Genomic DNA, 26,887 nt, shown 5'->3' on the forward strand with positions numbered 1-26,887 from the left:
CCTGCTAAAAAAAATTGTGTTAGTGGTGTGTGAGGACAGGACGCTCCCCATAGTTAAATTGCCTTCCGACACTGTCTAGGCTCACACATGAAGACTGGTCACTCTTCGGAGAAAGTGGAAGGAAACTGGCTCCTGTGGAACTGTCCCAGAGTAAACGTCTTTAGGAGAGGAGAAAAGTGGTGGTCCTGGTGCTGTGGGGTTGTGTTCTTGCTCAGGGCCCCTGGGTTAGTGAAACAGTGGTGTGGGAGTTGAGCTTCCTCAAGCAGGTAGGAGGTAGAAGCTGCTGGGCCCATGCGCTTTAAGTAGAAGTGATGGGTTAACCAAGACACCGACACAGACCACTCCTATGGCTTGTAAAATGCCACTGTTCCAACTTCAGAGAAAATATTAATATGAAGAACAAACTTGGAAAGAAAAACTTGGAAGGAAAGGGCCAAGAGTGGAATGATTGCACTTTGAGAAATATAGTTAAAAACCAAAATGAGCCCCCCCCCCCCCCCCCACAATAGAATGAACGTTACATTTGCTCCGGTGCATTGCTGCCATTGTTTCACTGGTGAAAGGCTGTTCATGGTGCACTGCAGCTTGTGTCATACCAGATATTTAATACAGCACTGCATCTTGGCTTTTCATTTCCTGCACAATTTCCCTGACATTTCATGGTAATCATTCCTCATTTTTCAAAATTGGGTAAAATTGGTATGGAACAATATAAAAGACAAAAATTTGGTAGAAATCAAAGGATATTATACCCTCTGTGTAAGCCTCGAGTGTTTAAAGTTTGAAGAGAGAATGGGCAGGAATTTAACTTTGGAGGCGGGACTACAACTTTCGGGGTTGTAATCCCGCCTCCATCGAGATGCGGCCAATCCACGCGATTTTAACTTGATTGACCTTGTTGAGCCCGCCCAGCGGGCTCAGCAGGCCAATTGAGGGCCACCCGGCAACAGGTGACATCACAGACTGAAATTTCATCTGTCAAGAGGTTTTGACAGATGAAATATCAGTGTTTCACAGCTGTTTGAAGCTGTCAAACACTGACAGTCTTACTTCTAACCTGAGTCCTTCTCCACAGACTCAGTTAGAAATCTCTCCTTCACAGAAAGCTGAAGGCTGTCACTTTTGACAGTTCGCAGCCATTCTGCTTTCTGTGCTGGTGAGATGAGGGACTCCCGGGACCTAAAGGAAGGAACGCTGAAAAGGTAAGAAAAGGTAATTGAAACTTCTTTAATCACTTTAGACACACCAAACACACTTACCTTTGCACTCATGCACACATCACTCGCCTGAACACCGACATCTCGTCCCCTCCAAGTCCTTCAACCCGACGGCCCGCCTCCTCTAACTTGCCGTGGTTTGGAGCCGTCGGGAATCCCACACTTCAACATCAAAAATAGGGATTAGGCTAAAAACTGCCTGTAACTACCTTTGAAACTGGCATGGAGGCGGGTTTGGGTGCGGGATGGGGTTGGGACCCCTGATTTCGGGATTTTAACCCCCCACATGCCTCCAATCCCGACTCCATGGCCCAATGAAAATCCTGCCCATTGTCTTTAATTGCTGTGTCGGTACTGCAATATAACTTGGTAATTGACAGTTTGTCTTTGGTGTCCCAGTGAAACGTCTCCTCAGAAGGTCATGGGTTTAAGTCCCACTCCAGAGACTTGAGCATATAATCCAGGCTGACACTCCCAGTGCAGCACTGAGGGAGTGCCGCATATTCAGAGGGTGATGTCTTTTAGATGAGACGTTAAACCATGTCTGCCTTCTCACTCAGGTGGACATAAAAGATCCTGTGGTACTATTTGAAGACGAGCAGGAGAGTTCTCCCCAGTGTCCTGGCCAATATTTATCCCTCAACCAACAAAATAGATGATCTGGTCATTTATTTCATTGCTGTTTGTGGGAGCTTGCTGTGCACAAATTGGCTGCCGCGTTTCCTACATTACAACAGTGACTACACTTCAGAAGTACTTCATTGGCTGTAAAATGCTTTGGGGGATCCTGAGGTTGGTGTATTGTTGGTGTCCCAGTGAAAAATCTCCTCCCCATTGTACCAGCGAGATCCTGCTAAAGCTGCCCTTCTATTTTGGTAGAGCTGCATGGGTAGTGCAGGTCTGGATTCTCTGGTGTGATCATTCTGAGTCAGTGTGCGAGTCTGCAGCGGGGAGCAGGCACTTGGTCCACTTACGGGCGGTGGGGTGGGTGAAAAGATCTGGGAGGATGAGGGGTGGCGAGAAAGGTGCGACAGGGCTGTGGCCTTGCCCAACGGCTTGAACCTGCTGAATCTTCGGAAAACTTAATAGGAAACCGCTGAGTGTTCCAGCAGCTCACTTCATTTGCGTGTGATTGGCTGTATGGGAATTCTTACCTGGGATCAAGTGGGAGGAATAGGATCTGGCAGGTCCGTCCTGTTGTGAGTTACTATCATCTCAAGGTGCAGTCACAGCTGCACCTTAGTTTCAGATATTTTGCTCGTTGCACACATGCCATTGTCTAGCACCAACTGGTTACATTGCTGACATTCATTGGAAGTGACCTGTTAGACAGCACACAGTTATCATTGAGGCTTTGTAGCCTCTTAACAATGTCAGAAACATACAGGACACTGTTAGTGGAGATAAATTACCAAGGGAGAAGGACAGGGTTTAAGCAGGCCAACATATCCATTATAATCTGAATCAGTGTGTCAGTTTTCATCTCCAGTCTCCATACTCCTATTTTCTCCTCACTTCTGACACATCCAGAACTAACATTTGAAACCTTGTTTCGCTAAAGCATTGAATGATGCACTTGGATTTTTAACAGATTGGTTTAAAATACAGATTGTGCCCTTCACCATAATTCGGATGCAGTCTGGGGGGTGAGTGAGGAGATCCATCTCCCTTTGATGCCTGGTAATGGTCACACTGAAATGCCTCCTGTTGAATATGTCCATTTAAGCGTACATGAGAATGGATGGCTTTATCTGGACATGGCATTGAAGGTGTGACAGCAGCAAATTACAGGTAGCCATAATATCTGAGGTATATGTTATACACCAATCGATCTGCCTTGGAATTGCACACACAGTTAAGATCAAGTGTAGTTTTCAGGTGAAGTGGGGTTAGAGGGCGGCAGATAATTGGATCAGGATGCACAGATACAATTCTGTCCTTATTTTAAAGGTGTACATTCTGTCTTTACTTTCATATTTCCATTATAAATTCCTAGTTCCACATTTATAATGGGAATTGCCTATGTAAACTTGTCACGCTGTAATTGCACCCTCTCCCCAGTGGAGGCGTGTATTTAGTGGGGTTGGAGAGCCACAGAACCAAACTTCTTTGTTAGATTGCGGTCTGAGTCTAGGATATGGCGACGAGGAAGTCAGCCTTGTATAGTAGAGCACGCACCTCTTAGGTGTGGCATGAAGCCACATTGCCAAGATAGTCCTGGTATACTGCCACAAAAACAGAAAATGCTGTCAACGCTCAGCAGGTCTGTGAGCACCTGTGAAGAGAACAGACAGTTCAAGTATCTAGTGTAGACCCTTCATCAGAACTGGAAGATGAACAGCACTTATAAAAGGAACACACACACTTTCTAGCTCACGCATACACACAACTTGCATTAAAATAGCGCCTTTATCATAGTAAAATATTCCGAAGTGCTTCACAGGAGCGTTATCAAACAAAATTTGACACCGAGCCCCATGAGATATTAGGACCGGGTCAAAGAGGTAGGTTTTAAGGAGCGTCTTAAAGGAGGAGAGAGGGGGTAGAGAGGTTTCGGGAGGGAATTCCAGAGCTTAGGGCTTGGATAGCTGAAGGCTCGGCCACCAATGGTGGAGCAATGAAAATCGGGGATGCGCAAGAGGCCAGAATTGGAGGAGCGCAGAGAGCTCGGAGTGTTGTAGGGCTGGAGGAGTTCACAGAGATAGGGAGAGGGGCGAGGTCATAAAATTATTATTCTGACACAATTGCTTTGCAGATTTCACAGTTGCCAGCATTGGATCAAAGAGGAACAAGTGAAAGTTTCAACTGTTTGGAGGGGAAAAATTGACATTCATTTCTTCAGCTAAAAATGTGATTTGTACAAATACACATATTGCATTGGTTTGCCTGCAGTATCACTATAGATAGCAGACTGCATCCTATAGTTCGTAACCTTTAACGATGGCTGGCTTTGTGTTGAACTGAAAAAGAAGTCCTGTAAGATGCACTTGGAACTTAAGGGGCAGGCTAGGTTCCTGCTCCAAGACTATTACTGCAGCTGCTTTATTGGCCACCAGCGTGAACTATTTCAGCATGGCTTTTAAGATTTTTTCATTTTATTTTTAGTATACGTCATTGCCAACACACCATTGCGCATCTGTTATTTCTAACATCTGGCTCAGTCATAATCCTTTAATATCAAAGGCCCTGAAATGGCTGTGGGATGCTTCACGAATCCTGTCTCCACTATTCAGCACAGGCATTGCCTTTTTTACATAGTATTGCAAAGTATTTACAGCCATTCGGCCCAACTGGTCCGTGCCGGTGTTTATGCTCCACACCGGCCTCCTCCCACTTTACTTCATCTCACCCTATCAGCATATCCTCCTATTCCTTTCTCCCTCGTAGTATTCTAGCTTCGTGTTAAATGCATCCATGCTATTTGCCTCATCTACTCAATGTTTATTTTAAACCGATAAACGTCTCCACCAAAATGGCAGAGACAGAAATTTCAAACAAATCTTTGAAGTGTCTCCCATGGTGTCATTTCAGGACAAAGTGTCGATTTCTTCAGTGGAAACAGTGTCCAGAAATACCCTTGCTTTTTTAAGCAGAAACAGGTCATAAAAGAAGCGACACTGTCCCATAGTCTGATACGAGTACATTATACAAAATAACTTTTCAGCCCCGAATTACTGGTGCTTTAATAAGCAGTAAGATTAGAGATTTTTCTATCCTTTAAAATATTTTCACCTGGGTAGCTGACACAAGAAGCGCTGACTCAAAATGCTATCTTGAAAACTCTCTTAAACAGTGCTACTCTCAGTCACAGATTTATATGTGTTGGAATACTGTGGTGCTCGTGGCTTTTATAACTCAGGTATAGTAGAAATCTGACGTGGGAGAATCCAGGTCTCCACTGAAAACCTTTCTAAAACGGGGCCTAAATCTTTGGACAAAAGATGAAATTGCTGCTAACCTCAGAAATTCTCCCTACATCTTGGACTCCTCTAAGAAGCTCCCTCTTTTTATATATTAAAACCGCCTCCTTTTAAGGTACCTTTCGAACTTACAATACTTTGCAGAATACTAGAAGTGAGTGTTGGCGTCACTATGCTTTTAAATGACTAATAAAATAAACATGTGACCAATGGAACAAACAAAGCTATCCGTGCAGAGTCTAGTTCAGTCATGTGAAGCTATGGTGGCATAGTGGTTAGCACTGTTGCCTCACAGCACCAGGGACCCGAGTTCGAATCTGGCCTCGGGCGACTGTCTGTGTGGAGTTTGCACATTCTCCCCGTGTTTGCGTGGGTTTCCTCCGGGTGCTCCGGTTTCCTCCCACAGTCCAAAGATGTGCGGGTTAGGTTGATTGGCTATGATAAATTGACCCTTAGTGTTAGGGGGATTAAATACGTGGGGTTACGGGGATAGGGTGGGATATGTGTTGGTGTAGGGGTTACGGGGATCGGGTGGGATATGTGTCGGTGCAGGCTCGATGGGCCGAAATGGCCTCTATCTGCACTGTGGGGTTTCTGTGATTCTGTGATTTCTCCAATACCATACCGTCCAGGGTAACTACACTGCAGCTTTCAGCCCTACTGCTTCAAGAAGACAAGATATTGTATATTGTGCTTCGCCATTTACCACTATTTACACTGCAGTCACCGTGCTAACTGCAAACGCTATGTACAGAATGATCCACTCCAAAATAAAATGTTAAATCTGCTGCCTAATTGATAGCATTTGCAAAATTAATGTTAACTTAAGGGCCGAGATTCTGAAAGGGAATTGGGAGTGGAAGTTGAATCCAAGCTTGAATTTTGATTTGAGGTTGGGATTGTTACAGGGATGTGAGATGTCCACAGTGCTGGCCATTCCTGGCCTGGGAGCTACACTCTATTAACACAAATACAAATTCTGTCATGGTTCATTGTGAAAATAGGGGTGGGAAGCTGAAGAATTGAGACCAATAACCCAGCTCGTTCTCTGTGTAATCAGTGCAGAAACTTCTAAGTTGACCTGTTCTGTCCTGTAGGTGGATTCCCTGCGTCATGTTATACACCAGACAGGCGGATACAGTGATGAGATGGCAGGAAGCCAGATGTACACCCCAAGACGTATAGATGTAAGAATCAGCTTTTCTTACTTTAAACCCAAGTGGCTTTAACCCTTTAAGCATTGAAAGTTCTTTGTCATTTTTGATATATTAATTTCTAGTTAAGATTAGCACGTCTCCATCCTCACTCACACTCTCTCTACTGTACGCAGTGTCTCTGGGAATGTACATGAGCCCAGGGTGTTCCTAACATGACCCAGCGGCCATCTGTGCTTTGCTTTCACCACTTGTGACCCTTGGCAGACTGTTTTGTGTCTGACCACCATTCACAGCCGCCTCTGCTATAAACTGTGCACCAGAGCTGGGTTGAGCACCATTTGTGTTGCAAGTGTCCTTTAATGGTCCTGTCTCTGCAGAATAATGTCTCTCAAATTCGCTCTCCACCATTATGAGAATGGGGGGCATTTCCTGAACAGTTCAGTTAACTGGTATCTGAGTGTGTGTGTGTGTGTGTGTGCTGCACAGCATTGAATAATCCGTTAAATGCTCTTTACAGCAAAGCTCCATTACATAGGTTGCTAGGCTAAGAAGACACTGACTGATGTCTAACAATGTTAGTAGAATCATAGAGAGGTGCAGCACATAAGGAGGCCATTCAGCCCATCGTGCCTGTGCCGGCTCTTTGAAAGAGCGGTCGTGCTCAATCCCACACCCCCGCTTTATGTCCGTTACCCTGTAAGTTGCTCATCCTCCGCCTGTCCAACTCCCTTTTAAAACTATTTATGGGATCCGCTTCCACCACCTTTTCAGGCAGAGCATTCCTGATCCCGACAACTCTCGGAGTGAAAGCATTCCTCATCTCCCCGCTAGATGATTTTGAATCTATGAGCTCTAGTTATTGACCCACTCGCCGGAGGGAATATTTTTTTCCTATTTACTTTATCAAAACCTTTCATCACCTTGAAAACCTCTTTTAGGTTACCTCTTAATCTTCTCGGTTCCAAGGCGAACAATTGTTGCACCAATATATTTTATCAAGTTGCTTCAACACAATGCCTGCTTGCTGTGTCTGAGACTGCCTTCCACTGTGGGCGTTGAGAATGGGGGTTCACTGGAACTGCAGATGTCAGAGCTTTAGAGGAGTTTAGGTCAGATGGGATGTAAAAATTTTTTAAATCTCAAACCCGAACCCAACCTGCCCATTTCCGATTTAAGCGGAGGCGGGGCGGGTGGCAGGCAATCAATCTGCTCCCAGGAGGCGGGATGCTCATTTATAAATATTTATAATGAGGTTGCGTTCCTCAGATTTTATCTGTCTTTCAGGTTTAACCCTGGCTGGCCGGGTTTCCCGGGCCTTGGGAAACCCGGCAGCCAAAGGGATTCAAGGACTTCTGTGTGGAAGAGGCGAGTGCCTGTCCAGCACTGCTTGTGGGCCAGGGGGAGCAGGAGTGCTTCCTCCCAGCCCCTAAGCTAACCTGCTTGTGGACCCACCCCCACCGCGCGATCGGACCCCCACCTCCCTGCGATCTGACAGCCACCCCCTGCGCGATTGTACCTCCACACACACACACACGCCACCCCACCCCCCTCCCCCGCGTGTGACCGGACTCCCCACACAGCCCCGTGCGATCCGTCCCCCACATCCCCCCACACAATCGGACCCCCACCCCCTCCCCCCCCACATGATCGGACCCCCACTGGTTTGGAAGCCGGCTCAAGGCAAGTGTTAAAATGTAACACCGGAATCACCCGCTGGCTGTATGTTCCACATGTACTCTACTCAGTCTGCCGTTTTCCTCCTGCAATCTCACAGATTGATGGCCTCACTGGTGGAGACCTCTGCACTAAACGTTTCTTTCCCATTGCACTAAATTTAACTGGAATATTTCATGAATGTTGAAATGATCTGTAGAATGCATAACCAATATATCCGGCAAGAAGAGACAGCACATGTCAAAACAATTGAGTTATTTTAGAATTCTGCATCAACAGAGCGGGCAATGAGTTCCTGCTCCTTGGCCGAACTTGGGGACTGTGCTTCTCACGCTGACTGACACAGACAGAGTGAGAATTCCTTCTATCACAGCTCTGAGGGATTTTGTTTTTCATTCTTCTGTTTTCCTGTCTTACATTAGATGGTTGGGTCAGCATAAGGAATCATTGCTTAAAACTCCCAGGTGCTTTGTGAGGTGACAGTTTACCCTCACCGTGACACCACAGGACCCTGCCGAATTTCACATTGGGACTTATCGGGACTGACAGACTCACTCAAACTTCCCAGGAGCAGGTGGGCTTCAGTCCTCAGCCAGGGCAACTGGGAAAGGAATCCCTTGCTGCAGTTGCTTGAGCTATCTCTCAGTAGGCCAACCCTGAATGCAGTCCTGGAGAAGCCCATCCCTGTGTACTGGGAGTAACGTGAATGCTGGGGCTAACTCTGGTGGCAAGGGGCTGACCTGTTCAAAACCAGAATGCTTTCAGTTGAACGGATGGAATGCCGAGTACGACTAAGTGAAATGTGAAAGGCTTCCATTGCTACCAGTTGTAAGTAATGTAGACCCAGAGAGAAAAGGCACAAAGGCTGACCAACAGTTTGACTCTGACCACTTCTTTTTCTCAGGCTAATGGCAGCTGGCAGGATGCTACTACCCCATCTTCTGTGACTTCACCCACCGGAGGACCTGGCAGTGTCAACTCGGACACCTCCAACTGATGAGCTGCCAGCGATCGATCATCTCCTGCCCACTGGCTTTCATTTCACTAGACCCATTGGATGAGAAGAACTTGATTCCAACCTGATTTCATTGGAAGGGTCTTTGGGATACTTTCTTGGGTAGAAGCTCCCTGCCACCTATATGTAAATATAGTAGGACAAGAAAAGGTATTTATACATTTTTCACACAATTGAGTGCAGCCAATTACCTCACTGTAAAACCCTTTTAAAACCAATAGAGGAATGCTTCCTGTTTAGGTTACAGTGCTTACACACTACCTCTCAGCAATACACACTCGACTTACTCTCATACTTTAGCCATCACCTTACGTTTGTGAGTTTTAACCCGTCTGTCCCCTTAACCTCTATCAGTGTTGCAATGTGCAAGTTTTAATTCAGCTTCACGGGTCAGCTGTATTAGAAAAACCGTTCACTTTAACAGACTGATGCATGAAAATAAAACCCAACTTATTACCGCTTTTAAAAGTCCCTGCTCCTAAGCGAGCAGCTGTTTAGCTGTGTTTTGTGTAGGTTGAAATGACTGTGGAAACAGACATTGATGCCTACACTGACCATGTGATTGTGTTAGGGCATGCAGGTCTAATAAACTAATGCAGACTGACTTTTTTTTCTATTGACGTGTTAGTCTTTAGTGTCTGACTAGAAGTTAGTATTGGTTTTAGGAGATGTACAGAACAGCTCTGAATCTGGCTAGAAATCAAACGGAATATTTCTCAGGGCTGACCCTTGCACCACTTCAAGCTTGGCGTCAGTGGGAGAAGCGATATTTCACCAGTAGCACCACTGCGATAAAACAAGAGGTGTTTCAGGAACATGTACAGGACACTTGGCAAAACGGAGCTGTGTTTAAAAAAGCAGAGAGTCACTGTGCAAGGATAATTGAAGGATGGCACTCAGTCGCCCTGTGGAAGCCTCTGTTGGTGACTGGGCGGACTCAGACCTGGCCTGTGCTTTCCTGTGTGATTTTGATGTTGAAGCAGTGAGGTAGCACTGTGCCTGGTGACAGCTGATACTGTTCTGCACTATTCTGCACAGTGTGAATGTTAACAATGGCCAAAGCCCTTTATTAACTTTTTCTTATAAAACTGAAATTCGCTATGTAAAGGAAACTAGGAATAATGGATAATAGGTTTTTGTTACTTATTGTGACCTTATGTACTCTGTAGTTCCATCCCTTCGTTACCCTGAATCAGAAACCTGCTTTTCTGATGTGTCCCAGTCAGTGCAGCATTTTGTGTAACCTCCTTCCATGTTTCAAAATTGCAAAGTTACTGGTTTGCTTTAAATGGGGGAAAAGAACTATTGGACAACTGTTGGAATCACAGATTGGAATAAAACAGTCCATAGTAAATGGAATTAACAGTGGGAGGCGGAAGCATTTCATCTAATAGGGATGCAGAAGTGTTCCACTGTGGTGACTAGAAATTAAATTGAGTTTGAAATGTTGGGAAAGTTTACATTAGTAAAGTGATGTCAGGACTGCAGGAATGATCTGTGCCCAGGACCCGCACCTTCCAATGTTTCCATTTTGGGATTTTATAAATCGTTCAGCATAGACTGTCAAAGTAACATTATATCTAAAAACAAGATTGGAGTTGTGACATTCCTGAAAATCAGTCCCTTTTTGTAGCCGCCTTGTGTGTGCAATTAATGTCTATCCAAATCTACACTGCCTGTACCAAAAATCTCCACAACACACAGACGCTCACACAAAAAGTACACAATGTTCAGCTTTACTAACTTTTTTAACCTTCTGTTTCTGGCGTTCTTTGTCTCAATGGTTGTGATGTTTGAAATTTTGAAATTTGATGTCATTGTAAAAATTCTAAATCCCAAAGGTAATTTTTACTCTGTGAGCTGCAGACTCGGTTACTGTAAATGTAAAGACGTGACTGATTGAAGTTTCAGCAGGGCTCTGTCCCAGACAGGTTCCTGATCTCTTTTTTTTTAAAGTGTGTGGAAGCTGAGCTTTTTGTTTGCTGCAGGACCCCTTTCTGCCCCCCCTGAATGTTACATGTTTTGCTATGAATGTATCCAGTCCCCATGGAGCTTGAGGCTGGCGTTACTGTGTGCATTGGTCCAAGGTGATCTGTGCAGTTTTTTGGATTTGGGAGTTGAACAGGCTGCTGAAGATCACACCGCAAAACGCTGAAACTACAGGACAGCCCGAGTGAGACCCAGAAGTGGGAGTGGGAAGTCCAGGATTTCAAAAAAAACTAGTCAATCGCTCCCTTAAAACATTTCCAACTTTTTTTTAATGCAATCTCCTGCGTGTTTTTATCTTTAATTACAAGAGATTTTCATTGGTAGCCGTGTAATTTTCAGCAAGTGGAAGGTTTGTATGAATCGGATGGAAAAGTTACTGATACAAAGTGCGAAATGTATTCGCCTTTGGACAGGCTGCTGACCACAGGAGGGGGCCGCTGGAATTCCCATCTCGGCGCCGATCACTTTAGACCCCGGCACAAGGTGCAGCCTTAACCTGTTGAGCCGCCACCAGTAGATGACCAAGACTCAAATAAGATTCGAACCTACAATCATTCTGGATGTGTTGAGCACGCCCTACGTTTACAGTGTTTCAATCAATGGCCAACACGGTGGCGTGTGACCTTTGCAAACTGTCGGCCGATTACTGAAAGGGTCCCTCAGTCCCGATCATTTCATTTCACTGGAAGAGCGAAGCAATGTAAAAGCTCCTTCAGTCCGAGATTGTGATCCGCTAGCATAAATCAGCGTTCAATACAAGAGATTTCTGTTTATTCAGAGGGGGGAAAACACAAAATAAATGTTTTTTAAATCTAAAACCTACCGTTTAATCTTTTGACATTTTTCTATTGACAAAATGTAATAATACTGAAAATGAGGTTGTAACTGCGGTTATTTTGTGCAGGAAATGGTTTGTCCGGAGACAGACACTCTGTAAAAGCAGTGTGCAATTCCACTAACTCCAGTCTAACCTGCTGCACGGTGTCAGCTTTCTAACCCCTCCGGTGATTCCCTCTCGGAATGTGCATGTTATGTTTGTTACTTGGGTGGGATAGAGATGTTCTAAATATACCAATCTTATCAATGCTTTCTATTTTATTAATCATTTCATTTGAAAATCAAATTTGCAAGTTCCCCTCCCCGCCCCCCAAAAATCTATTTTTTGAGGATTTCTCCCAGCAGGTGGAATCTTTCAGTGAGGATCAGGGAGTCTGGTCATTTGTACCGGCGGCGAAAACACACTGCAAACTGTTGATCGTGAATGCTGCAATGATTTATTATTAATGTTAGAACAAAGTCAAATTAAAAACTAATTTTAATAGAAATCAGAGTGCCGGCAAGATTTGTGGGTAACAGGTAGCGAAACATGAGTACCTCAGATTTTTAAAAGAAAGTTTAAAAAAATGTTCAGATAGTAGCAAGTTACAGGAAATAAAGTGCAGCATTATTGAAACAATAAAACCAATCAGACCACATGAAATCTCAGTAACCCGTGTATTTTTCATCTGTTTAAATAGAAGTCTATTGTATTGAGCTTTTTTTTCAAAAAAAAAAGAAAACTTTAAAAAAGAAAAATGTATAATATTTGCTTTTTAAACTTTTAGGATGTAACTGAAGCACGGTGGGTCCTTTTTCAGTTACTGGAATGGGTTCATGCCTTGGCAAAACTTTTTCCTTCAAAACTATGTACCGTGTAAACGGCTTGATAGCAATTTTGAAAAAAAAACATGTTAAGGAAAAGAGGTGTATTACGTTTTTATTTGTATGGTTAACACGAAACAGAATAAAACATTTCTTTTGCCACAAACCAGACCTGCTGTGGGTTTCCCGATAGTTTGTTTTATGCGACACGAGAATTTTTAACTTGCGCTTATATCTTATCTATCTATCTATATATAAACGAATCGATCTGTCTGTCTGTCTGTCTGTCCTCGGGTGTGCGTCTGTCCGGCTATGCGCTCGAAAGTTATAGAGCGTACCTACGCGTGTGTTACCTCCGAAGAAAGCTTACGGTTCCGGGACGGTCGTAAGCGTATTTACTTTTCGGTCGGACGAAAATTGTTCGCGCCTTATGCAAAAAACCTTCAAAATTAAACTCATTATCTGCTACTTAGCATTGATTGACTGACGTCAAGGTTCGACCAATCCTGTGCCGTCACGATTGACCAATCCTACAGTACGGTCCCCTGATGGTTGGCCAATCGGTGTGTGTGTGTGGGCGGGACTAATCGTTTTCATCTCAGGGATGTGGCAGCCATTGCCTCAAGCTAAAAACACCATTTACTTTCAGCTCAAAATCTGCTGATGCAGCTTCGAAAAAGTTAGTATCTCTTATGTTATTTTTAAAAGATTTACCAAAAACGTTTTATAAGTACTTTCACTTTCATCTTTGAACGTATTAAAAGGTAGAAATGTTGCCCGGCAGCAGATTCACAAAGGGACAGAGAGACAGGGCCCAAAAGCCTGGGACTCGATTTAAAATGTTGCCCGGCAGCAGATTCACAGAAGGACAGACAGACAGAGCCTGAAAGCCTGGTACTCGATTTAAAATGTTGCCCAGCACCAGATTCACAGAGGGACACAGAGGCCCCAAAGCCTGGGACTCCATTTAATATCTATCTTCTATCTATCTATGTATATATATAAACGAGTCGATCTGTCTGTCTATCTGTCCTTCTGTCCGGCTATGCGCTCGAAAGTTATAGAGCGTACCTACGCGCGCGTTACCTCCGAAGAAAGCTTACGCTTCCGGGACGGTCGTAAGCATATTTACTTTTCGGTCGCACGAAAATTGTTCGCGCCTTATGCAAAAAACCTTCAAAATTAAACTCATTATCTGCTACTTAGCATTGATTGACTGACGTCAAGGTTCGACCAATCCTGTGCCGTCACGATTGACCAATCCTACAGTATGGTCCCCTGATGGTTGGCTAATCGGTGTGTGTGTGTGGGCGGGACTAATCGTTTTCATCTCAGGGATGTGCCAGCCACTGTTTCACTGCTTGCAGCTCAAACTACTTTGATCATCCAGCTTTGAAAAAGTTAGTATCTCTTTTAAAAAAATAACAAGATTTACCAAAAACGTTTTATAAGTACTTTCACTTTCATCTTTCAAGGTATTAAAAGGTAGAAATGTTGCCCGGCAGCAGATTGAGAGAGGGACACAGACAGGGCCCAAAAGCCTGGGACTCGATTTAAAATGTTGCCCGGCAGCAGATTCACAGAGGGACACAGAGAGGCCCCAAAGCCTGCCACTCGATTTAAACCGCCCAGCCCAAAACAGCCCTGGCAAAGCCGGGCTCCCCCAGCTAGTCTATCTATATATATAAACGGATCGTTCTGTCTGTCTGTCCTCACGTGTGCATCTGTCCGGCTATGCACTCGAAAGTTATAGAGCGTACCTACGCGTGCGTTACCTCCGAAGAAAGCTTACGCTTCCGGGACGGTCGTAAGCGTATTTACTTTTCAGTCGGACGAAAATTGTTCGCGCCTTATGCAAAAAACCTTCAAAATTAAACTCATTATCTGCTACTTAGCATTGATTGACTGACGTCAAGGTTCGACCAATCCTGTGCCGTCACGATTTACCAATCCTACAGTACGGTCCCCTGATGGTTGGCCAATCGGTGTGTGTGTGTGGGCGGGACTAATCGTTTTCATCTCAGGGATGTGGCAGCCATTGTTTCACTGCCATTACTTCAGCTTCCAGCTCAAACTACTTTGATCATCCAGCTTTGAAAAAGTTAGTATCTCTTTTAAAAATAACATAAGATTTACCAAAAATGTTTTATAAATACTTTCACTTTCATCTTTCAAGGTATTAAAAGGTAGAAATGTTGCCCGGCAGCAGATTGAGAGAGGGACACAGACAGGGCCCAAAAGCCTGGGACTCGATTTAAAATGTTGCCCGGCAGCAGATTCACAAAGGGACACAGAGAGGCCCCAAAGCTTGGGACTCCATTTAAACCGCCCGGCCCAAAACAGCCCTGGCAACGCCGGGCTCCCCCCAGCTAGATATATATAAAACGGTCCGTCTGTCTTTCCGTCTGTCTGTCCAGCTATACAATCAAAAGTTATAGAGCGTACCTACACATATGTTATATCAAAAGAAAGCTTATCATTCGGGGACTCTAATAGGCATATTTACTTTTTGGTGTCACAAAAATTGTTCGGACACTATACAAAAAACCTTCAAAAATCCACTCATTAGCGGTTGACCAATCCTACCTCTCATTAGCGTTGAGTGACTTGCTGCTTGACCAATCCTACAGTTCAGTGACCCGATGGTTGACCAATTGGTGCGTCACAGGCTGGACCTAATCCTCCAGTCTCCCTAAACTTCACCGCCATTTTTTTCATCCCCACAGGGACAGCACCAGCCAAACAAACCCCCACATTACAACTCCAGGAGCGGCAGGTGAGTTTACACACAGCGGGCGGGTCATCGGCAGCGGCCGGCCGTCAACTGCGCCACCCGCGGGGGCGCTTAGCTGGGTTCCGTCTCGGCCCCACAGCCTGGCCGGGCCTCAAGCGCTAGGCCCCGCACGGCCGGTATCACAACCGCACCGGCCCTGAGGTGCTACGCAGCGAGAGGGGAACGGAGGGAGAGACAGAGGGGACAGACAGGGGCAGGGAGACCGCGCACCCCAAAATTGCCCTGGCAACGCCGGGCACCCCCTGCTATTATTTATATAAGTCAGCAAACACCTTGTGGGACTTGAGTGGGGGCGAGACATGAGCTGCCTGTGATTAGAGATAGTGGGGAGCTGGCTGAAGGTGTAGTCGTGTTTCCAGGGATGGGGGAAGGAGCAGGTTGTTATTTGGGGTGGGGTCCCCCCCCATTAGAACACTACTGGCACCCTTGGTGTCGACCTGCTCTTTTTCTTCCTACAGAGTCCCAGGCCACTGGAGCCTGCTTCACTTTCTACCGATCTCCCGTTAGCTATTCAGTCTAATACATGCCTTTTATTTCTCTCATTTCCTGTTTGCTACCCAAGCACTTCACAGGTTTTATTTCTCCCCCACCCACCCAACCCCCTTCCCTTCCCTTCTTCTGTTCCTTTTTAAACGTGGTTCATTTGTAGTATCTTGCAGTCCTGAGGACGGGACTGAAATTAAAGTTGCAAATTCAGTGGCAGCCGAACAGGCTAATGATCTCGTGTACAGAAGTGGGAGTTAAAGGAAAACTGGTAAGCAGCAGGGGAGATAGATTGAAGTGCGTGCAGGTCCCTATTAATAGCTCACTAACAGGTTTACTGATTTTAAAACTAGGACATTACATGTTGCTGGATAAGCACGAATAGGATCTTCCCTGGGGAGATGAGAAACAGCCATTAGCAGCGAGGGCTGCACTGGGGCAGTGGTACTTGTGAGTTAATAATATGCTGGTTTGAAGTCCACTGTAAATGATCACCATCACATTCTTGCTGGAATTTAATTCTTGTGGATACACAGAAACCTGCATCACACTCCCAGGCACCAGCTATTATTGGCACTTCACTGTTCAAATCTAAAGATATCCAGGCTGCCACCACACGCAAGTCCTGCAGCGTCAGATTCACTGGAAAAGGTAGCATTCGAACTCATTAGAAAACAAAACACAAATTCACCACCAGAATTTAAAAAAAATTAAAATGCATAAATATTTAAGATTCCTACACAAAAGGCCGAGCAACGTGCAGGAAACCACGCAAGGTTGAAAAGAATGAGGAAGATGATCGGAATCAAATGGCTAGTTAGTTGGCACCAAAAGCAGGTTTAAATATCTGCCAATTGTAGGAGGCAGATTGAGGGAGGCGAGTTCCAGTTTTGTTTTGGGAAAGAATGAGTCAGACTGTAATGAGTCAAGATTTAAACAGCATACAGGGAGGAGAGAGTGGGTCTTGAACATATGAGAGCAAAATACTGCGGATGCTGGAAATCTGAAATAAAAACACAAAATGCGGGGAACAGCAGGTCAGGCAGCATCTGTGGAGAGAGAAACAGAGTTAACATTTTACGTCGGCGACCCTTTGTCAGAACTGGAATAAGTTAGAGATGCAACAGATTTTTAAGCAAGTGCAGGGTCAGGGAAAGGAGGAAGGGAGGAAAGAACAAAAGGGAAGGTCTGTGATTGGATGGAAGGCAGGGGAGAAGCGCAGGAGATGCAACACCTGCCCTTTTACCTCCTCCCTTTCCACTGTCCAGGGCCCCAAACACTCCTTCCAGGTGAAACAGCAATTTACTTGTACTTCTTGCAATCTAGTATACTGTATTCGCTGCTCACGATGCGGAGACCAAATGCAGATTGGGTGACCGCTTTGCGGAATACCTCCGTTCAGTCCGTAAGCGTGACCCCGAGCTTCCGGTCGCCTGTCACTTTAATTCTCCGTTCCACTTGCACTCTGACCTCTCTGTCCTCAGCCTTGCACTGTTCCAATGAAACTCAACATAAGCTCGAGGAACAGCACCTTATCTTCCGATTCGGCACTTAACATCGAGTTCAACAATTTCAGACCATAACCTCTGCCCCTATTTTTTTTCTCTTACATGGCAGCTGTTGATGATTCTGCCATTCCAATTTACACTTCCGGGCAGTGTCCTAGGCCCAACCAGCTTCATCAATGACGTTCCCTCCATCAGAAGGTGGGGATGTTTGCTGATGACTGCAGTGTTCAGTTCCATTCGCAACTCCTCAGAAAATGAAGCAGTCCATGCCCGCATGCAGCAAGACCTGGGCGACATTCAGGCTTGAGCTGATGTGTGGCACAAATGTTACTTGCCACTTAAGTGCCAGGCAATGGACCATCTCCAACAAGCAAGAGTCTAACCACCTCCACTTGACATTTAACAGCATTACCATCACCGAATCCCCCACCTTCAACATCCTGGGGGTCACCATTGACCAGAAACTTAACTGGACCAGCCACATAAATACTGTGGCAACAAGAGCAGGTCAGAGGCTAGGTATTCTGCAGCGAGTGTCTCACCTCCTGACTCCCCAAAGCCTTTCCACCATCTACAAGGCACAAGTCGGGAGTGTGCTGGTATACCCTCCACTTGCCCGGATGAGTGCAGCTCCAACAACACAAGAAGCTCGACACCACAGGACAAAGCAGCCTGCTTGATTGGCACCCCATCCACCACCTGAAACATGCACTCCTCCACCACCGGCGTACCGTGGCTGCAGTGTGTACCCTCTATAAGATGCACTGCAGAAACTCGCCATGGCTTCTTCGGCAGCACCTCCCAAACCCGCGACTTCTACCACCTAGTACAAGGGCAGCAGGCGCATGGGAACACCATCACCTCGAAGTTCCCCTCCAAGTTACACACCAGCCAGACTTGGAAATATATCGCCGTTCCTTCATTGTTGCTGGGTCAAAATCCTGGAACTCCCTCCTTTACAGCGCTGTGGGAGTACTTTCACAAGGACTGCAACGGTTCAAGAAGGCGGCTCAACACACCTTCTCGAGAGCAATTAGGGATGGGAAATAAATGCTGGCCTTGCCAGCGACGCCCACATCCCGTGAACGAATAAAAAAACCGCTACGCACCTTTTGTTTCTTAATTTGTTCCATTACCATCTCCTTTTGCCTCGCACCATCATCCCTTGTCTTTTAATCTCTCCTGCCTTCCACCCTATCACACACCTTCCCTTTTGTTCTTTCCTCCCCTCCCCCCTTTCCCTGCACTTGCTTAAAAATCTGTTACGTCTAACTTTTCCCAGTTCTGACGAAGGGTCATCGACCTGAAACGTTAACTCTGTTTCTCTCTCCACAGATGCTGAGTATTTCCAACATTTTGTTTTTATTTCTTGAATATATGAGGTTGTGACTTCCACCAGCACAGTTCCAAGGCCGGGTTTGGCACTAATCCTCAATCATTATCAGTAGGAATAAACTTTACTCTTATATAAATTTATATGTGGTGTTGGGTTTTTATTCATTCTTGGGATATATTCATCTGGCCAACACTGACATTTGCCCATCCTTAGTGCTGTGAGGTGGTCATACTGGGTTTTCTTGAACCACTGCCGATAGCACTTTGATGCAATTGAGTGGCTTGCACAGGGCAAGTTAAGAGTCAACCATGTTGATGTGGGACTGAAGTCACATATCAACCAGATCAGGTAAGGATGGCAGATTAGTGAACGAGTTGGATTTTTACAACAATCTGACAGCTTCATGTTCGCTTTTAGTGCTACCAGCTTTTTTTTTGCAGTAATTAAAATTCTCAAACTGCCATGGTAGTCTCTGGATTACTAGCCCAGCAATATAATCACTACACTACCACACAGTGACTGAGGATTTTTTTTAAAGTATAATTTAAGGAATGGGACACTAACACCTGCACAGGCTCCATCGCTATATACACTGGATGAAACAGAGCAGTCAGGAATAATCTGTGCAAAAAACACACTTTAATGTACAACCGACTATACAATTTACAAACCATATACAGAAAGGTAACAGCAGTTAAAGAACTCTGGAAGCAGAAGACAGACATGGCCAACAATCTCGAGTTGAGAGAGACAGGAACAGATTAACTCCACCGAGGAGGTGCTTATGTCTGCAACACTTTTAAATACTTGGGGGAGTAACAGAGTGCGTCATTCCTGCCTTGTGGTTGCTGGTTTTTGCAAACAGGTGAACGACCCAAGTACTGTACCTGGCTTTCTGTCGTAGGAAACCTGCTGGTGAAAGGCTCCTGGGTTCCTCATCTCTCAGAACCACTCGCCAACCAGTAGCTCGAGTTGGGTTGGTCAGATTTATCTTTAAATAGTAACAAGCTCTCCTGACTGGTTAGTGCTCTAAAAACGCCGGGTATTTAGGAATGGAAGTGTCAACCCGAGGGATGGAATTTACCTTCCAGCAGGGCCTTGAATTTCCTATTTGCAAATAATAAGCACAAAATGTGGCAAATGGTTCTGATGTGGAAATGTCATTCCTTAATTCTGTCCGAACGAAAGCTTTTAAAATTAAGCCAGGAATGTCGCAGGTTCCACTCCTGGTCCGTGCTGGGTTAGCCGAGATCAGGCAGGACAACAGAACAATGGCTACAACTGGTCTCGGCACCCCTGGACTAGATAAAACCCAAATAATGAATCAGCCAGGGTTTAGTCTCCCGATCGCTATCCAGCGGCCCCACCACCGGAGAGCATGAACAGGCGAGGCGAGGCGATGCTTGGCTGAGCGGCTCCCCACACTTCCACAGCCCACTGACACGCGATGTGCACACATCAATGCGGCGAGACCCGTGGGAACCAGTGTAGCCGCACCTCAGGATGGCAGTGCTTGCGGGAAAAGAACGGACAGAAGATGCGGACCTGGAACATCTCCCATTCAGTCGGTGAATCATTAAATCTTAATTTACAATAACAGCGAGGTTGCTGCAGGCTTACACCAAGTCCTTGGAGAGTTCAGTCCAACATGGGAGCAGCTGCTGAGTCATAGATACCAAGTTAATAAAACATAATCTTACAAATTAAAAAAAGTTACGATCATTGCGGTTAAGGGCTGCTTTAGCTCCCTCAGGTGTCAGTTATTTTAATCACATTAGCATCAATTCTCTCCCTTTCTGACTTGCTTCAGTGTCACAGGCTCCCGCAGCCCTTTCATATTTCGCTCCGAGTGACCATTCTTCACATAAGCCGAGTCAGCGAGTATCAGCAGGGTAATCCACTGTAGGAGGCATCACAGCCGAGCCGGTACCCGATCCCACTCGACATTCCTAAGCAGACACGATCACTGGTTAGCGATCCTGTGGGACCCGGGCTGGTGGCGCTTTGCTTGTTCACCATCTGTGGTGCTCCCCACTTTAGATCCGTGGGGCTAAATGCTAGATTAGGGGCTGCCTTTCACTGCTGAGCCCGAACCCGGGGAAAGGAGGCGGGAGGGGGTGCAGAGCATTACCAGCCTCTTTAACGGCAGTATAAGGTGCAAAAAGCGTTAAAGTCTCAGGTTAAGATCCTGAGCAAAGACCAGGTTCCTACAACGTGCTTCAGTCACAGGGCACGAGAAGCTCAGCGAGAAGATTTCCGGCCACCTTGCCTCCCTCCATTACTCCTTCATTGTCGTTAGAAATTTCTGTACCGGACTCTCTTCCAGCCCTTTGAACGTTCGGGATGCTGCAGAGAAACGAAAAACTCAGAATGCAGATTTGTTCTACCATCGAGTGTGCCGAACTATCTACACCAGTGGCACTCACTGTCTGCCCACTCCACCGCCACCCATCCAAGGCCCTGACCACACTCGGTGTGTGGCCACTGTTCTCTTTGCTCTGGGCCGGGGGTTAAATCAACTCGCGCTCTTTCCTCCCCAGCACGGACACACTCTCAGCCTCCACAACCAGTGAAAGGTCCACTTGGCTTCTCCACTGCCCCGTCACTCTAGGTCTGGCATGGAGCAGCATTCCCTCGAGCTGCTGCTTCTCGTGTGGCCTTCAACACCGAGCTGGTGAAAAGCAGCGTTCTACAGACACGTAACACTATGTTACAATACCCCTGAACATGGGGCAAGGGCAGGGATCCACATAAAGAAAGAATTGCATTTCTATAGCGCCTTTCACGACCACCGGACATCCCAAAGCGCTTTACGGCCAATGACGTACTTTTTTGAACGGGACCTCCGACAATGCACCAGGAATATCAACCTTGGTGCTCAAGTGTCTGGAGCGGGACTTGAACCTACAACCTTCTGACTCAGAGACGAGAGTGCTGCCCACTGATCCACGACTGACACAGAACACTGGGACACTGTCAGACACCATCTTAGTAAAGGATTACAATACTGTGGGAAAGTCTTTTTAAAAAGATTTGACAAATCTCATCCTATTTTTATGATGATCAGTGTAACAAAGATTCCAGAGAGTCTATTATCTCTCTGCAGGATGCGAATTAGCATTTACAAGGTAAAGGCTTCAGACAGTCCAAGACACTTCAAGCTGACCACCAGCCCCAGCCAAAGCCCAGGCAGCAGGTGATCCAACTGCTCAATGTCATTCTGAAGCTCATCGCAAGGGGATGCTTACAAATAGCTGGGATGATTCTGCTTCCTTACCCCCCACCCCGCTCAGTAAATCCCAGGGATGGAAGAGTGAGAACTGGTGACTGAGCGAGCCGGCAGATTCCCTCAGTGTGCCTCAGAGCAGGTTTCAGATGTTGCACAGCCAGCCGCCCGACTGTTGTATCTGGAGACAGGTTAAATGTGGGGCCTGACTCTGGGCAGGACACAAAGCAGCGGAGAAACTCACCCAGTTCTTCAGATATATTTTGCAGGCAGGAATCCCATTCCTGTCTGGCTCTGTTAATCAGGCCCATGGTCAGCTGCAGCTGGTCCATCTACAAGAGATCAGAATTTCATGTAATCACTGTAATCTGAAAACCGCCATTCCCAACATCAAGTATGGAGCAACTACTTCGTAGTTCGAGTACAAGAACAAGGATGTCTTGCTGCAGTTGTACAGGGCCTTGGTGAGACCACACCTTGAGTATTGTGTGCAGTTTTGGTCGCCTTACCTGAGGAAGGACGTTCTTGCCATGGAAGGAGTGCAGCGAAGATTCACCAGACTGATACCTGGGATGGCAGGAATGATGTATGAGGAGAGATTGTGTCAACTGGGCTTATATTCGCTGGAGTTTAGAAGATTGAGAGGGGGTCTCATCGAAACCTATAAAATTCTGTCAGGCCTGGACAGACTAGATGCAGGAAGGATGTTCCCGATGGCCGGGGAGTCCAGAACCAGGGGTCATAGTCTAAGGATAAGGGGTAAGCCATTTAGGACTGAAATGAGGAGGAATTTCTTCACCCAGAGAGTGGTGAACCTGTGGAATTCTCTGCCACAGAGGGTGGTGGAGGCCAGTTCATTAAGTATATTCAAGAAAGAGTTGGATATATTTCTTAAGGCTAAAGGGATCAAGGGATATGGGGAAAAGGCAGGGACAGGGTACTGAATTTGGATGATCAGCCATGATTGCATTGAATGGCGGAGCAGGCTCGAAGGGCCGAATGGCCTACTCCTGCTCCTATCTTCTACGTATCTATGTATTTAATCGCAGCTTGAAGTACATCGGACTTTACATCACAAACTCAACGGCTCCTCAGTGCAGCAAGCGGCCGATTCAAATCCCTGGCTGCTTACTTTCTATATGGAGGAATGGAGGTGAAGGGTTGGAGCCCACTGTACAGGCTCCCGGTGACGGGCGAGCTCGAGTTCACACTCTGTCCCCAGATTTCTTTATTTGTGGCTCGAGCCTCGCTCCCCGGCCCCTTTTGATTTTTCCCGTGACGTCTAGTCAGACACGGTGAACAGGAAGGCGATTAATCTGTAGGGGTGTCACTGTTTGAAGGTAGAGTTACGAGGGGGGTCATTGCGTAGCAAGGTTAGAGGGTCACTGGGTCCTGGGAGTGAAGCCAGCCCTGAGGCCAGCAGTATTAGTCTCACTGGGCGAGGGGCATTTTCTGGCAAGCTGCCCTTGGCGGAGCAGATGGTCGAAGCTGGTGACATCCTTCCGATGCCAGGCTGCTTGTGGGACTCCACGCTGGACCAAAGTGGGAGTGTGCGGATAGTTCAGGAGAAATCTTTGGAGGTAGATGGGGCTAATGCCCCCATGGTGAGGGGTGGCTTGTGTCCTAGGAGGTCGTTCTGGTGGATTCTAGGATAGGTTAGGATTTCTGGGTTGGGGGCGAGGGGAAGCTATAGCATCAGTTTTAACATGTTTTAGAAATTCTTGTGCTGTTTGCCTTTGGATTTGAGGGTAGCAGGGTGGGAAGGAGAGGGGACTGGGAGACTAGTGATTAATCCACAGTTCTATTGCCCTTATCCATTAGTGGTATGTCAAAAATCACGAGAGAGATGCTGGCACGATGAGCAGAGATATATCGCCTCACATGATTTCTCAGCTGGCTTACACAGAATGCCCAGGTTTCTGCAGCTCCAATAACAACAATCATTGCGTCCTTGACTCACGATCCAAACCATTAACTGTGTGTTTAAGGCGTCACACACTATCTAAAATCCCTGTGCTGGTAAAGGACAAGACAGCAGCACGGACCGAACTGTCCTACCTCCCAGTGTGTGCACACAGGAGCCCGCAGCAAGCAGCGAGTCACACGCCCAGTTTTACAGGCCGTACATGGGAAGTACGGCTGGGGATCAGGTCCCCACATCGCCGTGGATTGCGGCTAAAACCCCCCCGTTGCAGCCGGTGGGGTGGTGAGCTCTCGAGAAGTCTGAAGACCTGCTGCCGTCCGTCTGTTGGGCGAGATACAACAAGCGGCAGCACCTGGAATACAGCAGCGGCTGGGTAAGCTTCTACACGGCGCAGGTGGGAGAGTGAATTGGGCCCAGTCCTGGGGGTTTAGAGGGAGCCAGCAGCAAGTTTAGCTCAATGTGTCACCGCTCTATCCTTGGCATCCAATGAGCAACGAGCAGAGAAATATGTACGTTAAATATATTCCAGATAAAACTTTGAACACTGTGCATCAAGTGGTAGAGAGGCATTTTCCCCATAACGGGAATTCCCAATCTCATCCCCGGAGGTCTCCTCCTGCTGACAGGGCAGGGTCACATGTCCCTGGCAGGACGGGAGGGGTCACCAGCAGCACTTTCACAGCTGTGGGTCTCCAACCCAGCTCAGACAGAAGGAAAACCTCTTCCCTGCAACCCAACACTGGAGCCAGGTTACGGTGCTTTGGTGCCGTGTTAGCGGAGTGATGGTGCTGCCTCAACAGCCCATGGCTGCTTTATACAAAAGGGGAAAAATTATCCCAATTCCTTAAAACCAACCACCTTCACATCACAAAGTCATCCCCTCCAAAACTAAACGTACCCCATAAACTGCAGGGATAGCTTAATGCACTCAAAGGACAGGTATTGGAATGTCGTTGCTGTGTACCTTTCTCGCACTTCACTGTCAGTTACAGGGTTGACCGAATCACACACGACACACAGGAACAGGAGGAGGCCATTCAGCCCCTCGAGCCTGTTCCGCCATTCAATTAATTTGATCATGGCTGATCTGTAACTTAACTCCATCTACCCGTCTTGGTTCCGTAACCCTCAACACCCTTGCCTAACAAAAATCTATCAATCTCAGTTTTGAAATTTTCAATTGACCCCCAGCCTCAACAGCTCTTTTTGGGGGAGAGAGTTCCAGATTTCCGCTACCCTTTGTGTGAAGAAGTGCTTCCTGACATCACCCCTGAACGGCCGAGCTTTAATTCTAAGGTTCTGCCCCCTTGTTCTGGACTCTCCCACCAGAGGAAGCAGTTTCTCCCTAAATACATTATTACATCTTAAACACCTCAAGTAGATCACCCCTCAACTTAATATGATCCAGGGAATACAAGCCAAGTCTGTGCAAACTGTCCTCATAATTTAACCCTTTCAGCCCCGGTATCATTCTGGTGAATCTGCACTGCTCCCTCTCCAAGGCCGATATAGCCTTCCTGGAGAACCAAGGGTCCAGCGAGAATGAGGAACTGAAAGAAATTAGTATTAGTAAAAAAATACTGGAGAAATTAATGGGACTGAAAGCCGATAAATCCCCTGGACCCGATGGCCTACATCCTAGGGTTTTGAAAGAGGAGGCTATAGAGATAGTGGATGCATTGGTTGTCATTTTCCAAAATTCCATAGATTCTGGAACGGTTCCCGCGGATTGGAAGGTAGCAAATGTAACCCCACTATTTAAGAAAGGAGGGAGAGAGAAAACAGGGAACGACAGACCAGTTAGCCTGACATCATTAGTAGGGAAAATGCTAGAATCTATTATTAAGGACGTGGTAACAGGGCACTTAGAAAATAATAATAGGATTGGGCAGAGTCAGCACGGACTTATGAAAGGGAAATCGTGTTTGACAAATCTATTTTTTGAGGTTGTAACTAGCAGAATAGATAAGGGGAAACCAGTGGATATGGTGTCTGGATTTTCAGAAGGCATTTGATAAGGTGCCACACAAGAGGTTATTAAACAAAATTAGGGCTCAGGGAATTGGGAGTAATATACTAGCATGGACTGAGGATTGGTTAACAGACAGGAAACAGAGAGTGGGAATAAACGGGTCATTTTCAGGTTGGCAGGCTGTAACTAGTGGGGTACCGCAAGGATCAGTGCTTGGGCCTCAGCTATTCACAATCTACATCAATGATTTGGATGAAGGGACCAAATGTAATATATCCAAGTTTGCTGATGATACAAAGCTGGGTGGGAATGTAAGTTGTGAGGAGGCTGCAAAGAGGCTTCAAGGGGATATAGACAAGCGAAGTGAGTGGGCAAGAACATGGCAAATGGAATATAATGTGGAGAAATGTGAAGTTATCCACTTTGGTAGGAAAAATAGAAAAGCAGAGTATTTTTTAAATGGTGAGAGATTGGGAAATGTTGGTGTTCAGAGGGACCTGGGTGTCCTTGTACACGAATCACTGAAAGTTAACGTGCAGGTACAGCAAGTAATTAGGAAAGCAAATGGTATGTTGGCCTTTATTACAAGAGGATTTGAGTATAAGAGTAAAGACGTCTTACTGCAATTATATAGGGCCCTGGTGAGACCACACCTGGAGTATTGTGTAGTTTTGGTCTCCTTACCTAAGGAAGGATATACTTGCCATAGAGGGAGTGCAACGAAGGTTCACCAGACTGATTCCTGGGATGGGAGGGGGATTGTCGTATGAGAGCAGATTGAGTAGACTAGGCCTATATTCTCTGGTGTGGAGATGCCGGTGTTGGACTGGGGTGGACAAATGTAAGAAATCACACAACACCAGGTTATAGTCCAACAGCTTTATTTGAAATCACAAGCTTTCGGAGCGCTGCTCCTTCATCAGGTGAAGTGGAGAGATGCATAAAAACACAGCTTATATAGTCAGAGAATAATGCCAGATGTTTACAGGTAATCTTTCTAACTGCCATTTATCACAGCTCGGCAGAGAGAT

The 26,887-nt window shown here is 46.2% G+C and overlaps 2 protein-coding genes across 6 annotated transcripts in view; one reads left to right on the forward strand and one right to left on the reverse strand.

Moving 5' to 3' along the window:
• Nucleotides 1-12,784, forward strand: part of pbx4 (pre-B-cell leukemia transcription factor 4) — a 340,266-nt gene extending 327,482 nt beyond the window's left edge. For 2 of the 4 annotated variants that reach the window (XM_085971522.1, XM_085971524.1), the window contains exons 8-9: nt 6,235-6,324; nt 8,873-12,784. In XM_085971522.1, coding sequence (XP_085827648.1) covers nt 6,235-6,324; nt 8,873-8,965 — 183 coding nt within the window. In that variant the 3' untranslated portion in view covers nt 8,966-12,784. The remainder of the gene's footprint in view (nt 1-6,234; nt 6,325-8,872) is intronic. The other 2 variants (XM_085971525.1, XM_085971523.1) reach the window with 2 other exon arrangements.
• Nucleotides 12,785-19,351: 6,567 nt separating this feature from the next.
• The window catches only part of dsn1 (DSN1 component of MIS12 kinetochore complex), a 43,485-nt gene continuing 35,949 nt past the window's right edge, over nt 19,352-26,887 (reverse strand). For both annotated transcript variants that reach the window (XM_085971527.1, XM_085971528.1), the window contains 2 exons: nt 22,205-22,292; nt 19,352-21,080 (listed from right to left, as the gene is read on the reverse strand). In XM_085971527.1, coding sequence (XP_085827653.1) covers nt 21,013-21,080; nt 22,205-22,292 — 156 coding nt within the window. In that variant the 3' untranslated portion in view covers nt 19,352-21,012. The remainder of the gene's footprint in view (nt 21,081-22,204; nt 22,293-26,887) is intronic.

This window comes from Somniosus microcephalus, chromosome 31 (assembly GCF_052327205.1).
Source record: "Somniosus microcephalus isolate GS21.2 chromosome 31, FLI_Smic_1.0, whole genome shotgun sequence".
Taxonomy (NCBI): domain Eukaryota; kingdom Metazoa; phylum Chordata; class Chondrichthyes; order Squaliformes; family Somniosidae; genus Somniosus; species Somniosus microcephalus.